This window comes from Buceros rhinoceros, unplaced genomic scaffold (assembly GCF_000710305.1).
Source record: "Buceros rhinoceros silvestris isolate BGI_N320 unplaced genomic scaffold, ASM71030v1 scaffold20173, whole genome shotgun sequence".
NCBI classification, from domain to species: Eukaryota; Metazoa; Chordata; class Aves; order Bucerotiformes; family Bucerotidae; genus Buceros; species Buceros rhinoceros.
In genome coordinates this window covers 1-6,282 of record NW_010403633.1, presented here as the reverse complement: position 1 = coordinate 6,282, position 6,282 = coordinate 1, and the positions used below count along the sequence as shown (strand labels likewise).

Below are 6,282 nucleotides of genomic sequence, written 5' to 3'. Positions count from 1 at the left end.
ATTGCACACTGATTTGGAAAGGATTAACTAAGACATCTAGTTTCTGAACAGGGATGTTTTAGCTGTAACTAAAGCTGCTGGGCAGGCAGATCCCTCCAGTGGAACAGCTTCCACTGCCTGTTTCAGCAGACGATAAAGCTGTTCTATACCTGCATTCAAACTACAAGGCAAGATATTCCCTATGACGACAGTTAACTACTGTTTTCACCCCAGAAGAAGAGAGTACCTGAAAATATCCTGTGGACGTTGTCTAAACCACATCCATCGCTTAATACTCTGCGTAAGAACAAGGAAATGGACTCTAACTACGCTCGTCTAACTGTAAACCTGAACTGTGTTGCTACTATCCGTGAGTAACATTTTCTATTCATATTGCAGCTACAGATTTAATAAATAGAATTGCATATATTGTGCTTTATAAATTAAAATGCATTCCAAGGCGAGGCAATGCTAAACACTGACTCTACTGAACCCTCCCCCCCAAACCGGCCCCACGTTCCGGTTCTAGAACCAGCCCGCTTCCTCACTCTGTTCACAAAGGTAGAAACCGTGTCTGTTTCTACCTCCTGAACACAAGCTCCCTCCCCCAAAAGTGATCAAAGAAGAGTTTACGTAGGCACTACTGCAAATGGAAGTTGGCTAACAACCGTTACTTGTAACTTAGTAAGGGGAGGAGGCGAAGAAAGTCACGAGAAATGTTTGGATTCCTTCCTCTTCGGCATATTCTCTTCCCTATCTGACGCTCTGAGACATGTGCAAAGGTGTCAGCATCTCTTCGAAGATAGCTCCTTTTACGTTCGATCCCCTCAGATTAGCTTCTTGCAGATCACAACCTGACAGGTCGCAATTCTAAGGGGTAAAAGCAAGAACAAATGTGAATTGAACGTACCCAGAACTCGGTTCAAACCAGACTGACTATATACTATATCTATATCCTACTGACTATATCTATATACTTCCATAGATTTCAGTGTAAACTTTGAGTCTATTGCTCTAGTTTGGAGTTTTAGTTACTACTCGTAAGAGAGTGGTTCCTTCTCCCAGCTGGATTTATTTGGAAGTTGTTGGACTTACACTCTTTGGACTCACCTTCTGAACCCAGGGCAGACTGAAACGGGATGCCTTACGTCACCCATCGCTCACTACGACTGGACGAAGACTCCTGCCGTCTCGTCTGAAGCTGGAGAACTCAGCCACCAGCCAGCAACCCCCACAATTTTACAGTATATAAAATGAATCACGACTCACTTCCAAATCGGTTCCTGCCAAAGTTGCTCCTCTAAGATTACAGTTTTTTAGTTTTGCATTTTTCAGCGTTGCAACTCTCAGGTTAATTCCTGTCATTTGACTGCCTTCCATGTCAACACCTTTCAGGTTAGCGCCTGCAACACACAGAGAGGCGTTTCATGAGGAAAGCCAGTCAGACACGCAGCAGCTCCTCCCAGAACGTCGCTCCTCAGAGCCCGTAAATTGAGAGAGGTCAAGGCAGAACTTGGAATGTAACGATTAAAGGGACACACACTTGGACTGGTATTTGCGGCCTCTTCTCGTGAAAATACGGATTGTACACACCACAGCCCAACCTTGCACGTGCCACGTGGGGTTACAAACACGTGGTTCCGCTTCCACGGAGTACACAGCAGGGCAAACTTCTTACCCTCCAAATTCGCTTTAAGGCCTGATGGATCTTCGAAGTTGCACCCTTTCAGCGACGCTCCCTCTGCGTTGGAGCACAGCATCTTCACCCCCTGCAGGTTTGCACACTGAGAGAGAGAGGTGTGACAGTCAGACTCGTGAAAGTCCGAAGATGAACAATACTGAAAACGATCAGAGTACGGTTCTCATTTCTGTTTCGGCAGAGAATACTATCAAAGCAATTCCACTTCCCTTAAAAGAAGTGAAGGAGAGCCCCGACTGGCCAAGACGCAGCGATTCTTACATCGAGCACTGATCCGGAGAGGTCGGCTCTCTCCAGATTTGCACAGCACAGGTTGGCGTGGGCCAGGTTGCAGCGGCTTAGGTTTGCCATCTTGAAGTTTATGTATCGAAGATCTAGACGTGAAAGATCTGCTCCACTGAAATTGAGACCCTGCAGACAAAACAACAAACCCCTAGAAGTCACAGAGGATGAGTTGTAGCTCTGAACACCGAACAGTTCAGAGGATCACCCAGATGTACCTGTGTGTACACACAGAGACAGACACACACACCAGACCATCTATCCCACCACACAAGACCAAGGAAATGACACGCAAAGCCATCAGGCATTGTCCTCGGCTGTGCTACTGCGGTTTACATTTTAAATAGAGCCGCTTAACAAACTGCTCCTCCTGGAAACCTTCAACCTCAAGAAGGAAGAGCCCAAACGCTGCGCCTGACTTTCATGCTAAGGTCACCCTGCAGAGCTTGGGATCGAAACGCCATTAAACAGCCGGGGAGGGGGAAGCACGTGGTGTCTGAATTTCACGTTGTGACGTGATGCTGCGGGATGTTTCACCACCAGAGATCAAAGCGAAGTTGTATTTCCGCACCTGACATCGCAGCTCAGACTTGGTTGGGGTCGCCAGCAGGAAGCGGACAAACTCCTTTCGCGAGATGGGAGAATGATCCTCCGCGGGCTGTGAATTCTGTGGAGAGAGTTGTTGAAGAGCTAATACGGACAGGACTAAACGACGTATTGCCTGCAAGAGCAGGACACGTGCACTCATGTATTAACGAAAATGAGTTACCTTAATAGCTATTTCTAGATGTTCAATTAGTGAATCGATACCAAAAAACCTGGCTTCTTCCAGCACACCTAACGAAACAAAGCAGCAGTTACTCGCAGGAGTCGTTAAACAGGGGGACCCTCTTCTTCCCTTACTGGAGAAGGCAGCACAAAGCCATGCCAGGAGCATGCCAAAAGTTTGGCTTAATCCACCCTTACTCCTGGAGGAGCTTCAGTTCCATCGATTTTCCCCACTTGGTACAGCTTTTATACATGTTAGCTACGCTAACAAAGAGGAGGAGGCCACTTGTGGAGGTTTAAGGAGTCTCAAAGAAATGAACAAACTAATAAACCTGCCAACCACAAACACTGTAACAGATGTAACGGATAGAGGGAAAGGAGCTTCTGGCAGCTAAAAGGAAAAAATTAACTCAGAAAGGCTGTTTCCAATACCAGTATAACGTTAAAGATACCAGAATTACAGCCAGGAATTAATTCAGTAGGGAGGATTTTTAATGCTCTCCAGATAAACCAAAGAGTAGCTCTTCATTAAACCAAGCATGTGGAACTGCAGTGCTTGAGAATAAATTCACCAAAGAAAAACCCTGAAACATTAGACGAGCATACAGAAATGCCACTGACTTTATCACGTGTACCTGAGGGCAAAGCTTAACTTCTACAGAGCAGTAATTGAGGAGATGTCAGACAGGTAATACCTACCTAGCAAATTAATGCCATCATTTACAATGAGCTGTCCGTGACGCAAATAGTTCAAAATTGGCTCAAAATACTCTGGACTGCGGTCAATTAGGAATGCTCCTCTATGATCTTGCTTATTTCCCCATGCATCTGTTTCCACAACATATATATAATTAAATGTGATATATTAATAGAAGAGCATTTGCTTCAGTTTCAGATTTCTACTACCAAAGCGTACTGGGTCATGAAACATCCCACTTGAAAGGGCGTTTCTTAGAGAACAGGCAGGAAGATAAGATGGGAGGTGGGAATCACCTTGGAAAGAACTCGCTCCTGCTCTAACTAACTAAACATCTCGTCACAAACAGAAGCAGCAGCACTAAGGCGTTAGTCTGCCCCGTCTCCTAAAGGCTGTCTCGTACCGTTTCTCATTGATTCTGTTGACAAAACTGAGCAAGATGCAACAGTAAGATGAAAATCCAAAATCAAACAAAGTCCCCCAAATGTTAGCCAGGGATGGAAGTTAAATTTCGAGCACTACATGAGCAACAGAGACATAAACAACTATTAAAACAAAGGATTATACGTTCTGCTTTGACAGACGTTTGATACTTTAACACGTTAAAGAACGAGCGTCTCAGCTTGTTAGTGCCTTTGCCTACTCTGCTGATTTGTTAGCTTAAACAAGAAGTTTATCGCAATATACTAACCTTTATCTTTAAACATGTGGGCCAACATACTGTCAGGTTCTTTATTAACCAAAGTGCTCCTAGAAAACAAAGGCAGCGCATTTGTGTTCTGACAATGCAATGTTCTGCTGCGGAGCAGCCTGGCTGGCTGGCGTCCTTCTGCCCTCGGTGTGCGGTGCGCAGCCTCAGCACTAACGATTCCACCGCACACAGAGGGATAACGCAACACGCTTCTGCGCTGAGGTACCACAAGGGTGTCTGAAATACACAGCCCCCACTGAGATATTCCAAGGATAAATCCCGGCTGTCCATCACTTCATCTGTAAACTGTGTAAGAAGACGTCTGTTGCAAAACTGTGGTCGTGAACAGGAGACACAAAGTTGTGACCTCCTACTCCACAGTAAGTCACTTCTCTACCTCTTCTGCAGGACCATCTGAAGCCTCACCAAGCGAACCCACACTACCAGCTGCTAGAACTCCTTTACTGACATCGAGTCCTTCCAGAACAGCACCGAGGACCTGCGTTCTTACCGTGTAGTGGTGAAGTATCGGCCGCCAACATTGAGCGTTAACCAATCGGTGTGTGACCCGGTTAGTTCTTCGTGGGGTCTCCCATCAGCCTGAGGATCTACACGGATGAGGACACAGTAATTATTAGAAAAATTGTGAATGTTTCTGAATCTTCCATATGGTAAGAGGTATCTTCTGGAAACACCAGAAAATAAAATTTTACATTTACGTTAAAGCAAGACAGAACAGAAGGTTAAACGTAAGAATTACAGAGACTCACCAATGAATGGTTCCCCCTCACAGACAAACAAAACATCATCATCCCTGAAAGGGGAGGGGGGAAGAGGAGGAGAAAAAAAAGAAAAAAAGATGAATCATAACTTTTAGTTCATCTCGGTGACAGTGGGAACCCCTCCCCAGTTCCAGGTAATTGACGATCGGTTCCCACCGGTTAGAACTTCAGTAAATGATTCTGATCTTAATTCTGCAGGTTCCGGTGGGTTGTAAAAGATTGACTTCACTAGAGATGTGACCTGTATCAACCAGGCAGAGATCACTTGTTCTTCAACCAGTTTAGTTTTACAAAACAGCTGCTTTTCTGCCTGCTCTGGGAGCATTCTATGAAGCCAAAGCAGCGCTACAGCTTGTCTCCTTAAACAAACCTCACCCAAGTGCTGACGAGAACAGTGGGATTTTCCGGGCACACACACCGCACCGTGAAACAACGCAGGAGGGTGTCAAAAGGCATAAAATGCTGCTTGTATCGAGCTCTGATTCATCACTATAGAAATGCTCTGAAGTTCAAAAATCAGCATTATTTTTCCCTGAGGCACGAAAGCACCTCTGGGCACGCTGGCTGCCAGTGATAAGATCTGATTTTTATTGATTAAGGTCAGAGGATTAACAGGCTAGAAAGTCTCTTAATCCAATCCGTGATTTGCCTTTGATGGGATGAGCCTTACCTAATCAAAGCGATATCATCGATGAGTCCACCTTTCCCATTGTAAACACTGGTCGCTTTTATTCCCAGCTTGTTGCTGGCCACAGACAGCAAATCTGACAGAGTCCCATACACAGCCACAACCTGTGGAGAGAGAGACGGCTACAGGCTCCGCGTTCAGCCAGCTCCTGCCATTTCAGAGCAGTAACCACGGCTCTCAAACTGGGGGAAGCTATGTCTGGACCTTCACTAAAAAAAGGAACCGGAGCAGCTTTGGTGTTGGAACCGTAGCTGCTGAAAACGGGCTGACGGGCACACCTCTGGCCCAAGACTCAAGGTCCTGAGGTGGCGCCCGGCGTGAAAGAATGAGTTGTTGGTACCACAGCAATATTACAATTCAACTATTAATTTCGCTAAATAAATACTGCTATTTACTCTAGTTCCAGGTCTCTCCCGAATTTATTTCCCTCTCCCACGCCAAAGATGAAAGTACTGTGATGTTAACTGTGCTCACTCCGGAGATGTGGGTGGGAAAGCCGGGATCGGGGACAGCATTTCCCAGCACTGCCACGCAGGGCTTGTCCTGGGCTGTTGGCTCAGCCGTTGGGCCTGGAAACCTGAGCTGTTTTCACTCTTGGAACTGCACAGGTTTTGCCCAAGCGAGCGGCGGTTAAGCACGGCTCGGGCCGTCGCGGGGCGCAGCGCTCTGGCTGGATGAGGCGGAGGCCCGACCGCC

General features: G+C 46.3%; 1 protein-coding gene across 1 annotated transcript; it reads right to left on the bottom strand.

Moving 5' to 3' along the window:
- Positions 1-502: 502 nt before the first annotated feature.
- On the bottom strand, positions 503-5,690 carry KCTD9 (potassium channel tetramerization domain containing 9; the record flags this gene model as incomplete). Its single annotated transcript, XM_010133086.1, has 11 exons — positions 503-849; positions 1,249-1,382; positions 1,658-1,763; positions 1,940-2,089; positions 2,532-2,627; positions 2,730-2,797; positions 3,428-3,556; positions 4,117-4,175; positions 4,628-4,724; positions 4,887-4,930; positions 5,569-5,690. Coding segments are annotated over 11 exons (1,122 nt in total), but the record flags the coding sequence as incomplete, so codon positions are not given.
- Positions 5,691-6,282: the final 592 nt, after the last annotated feature.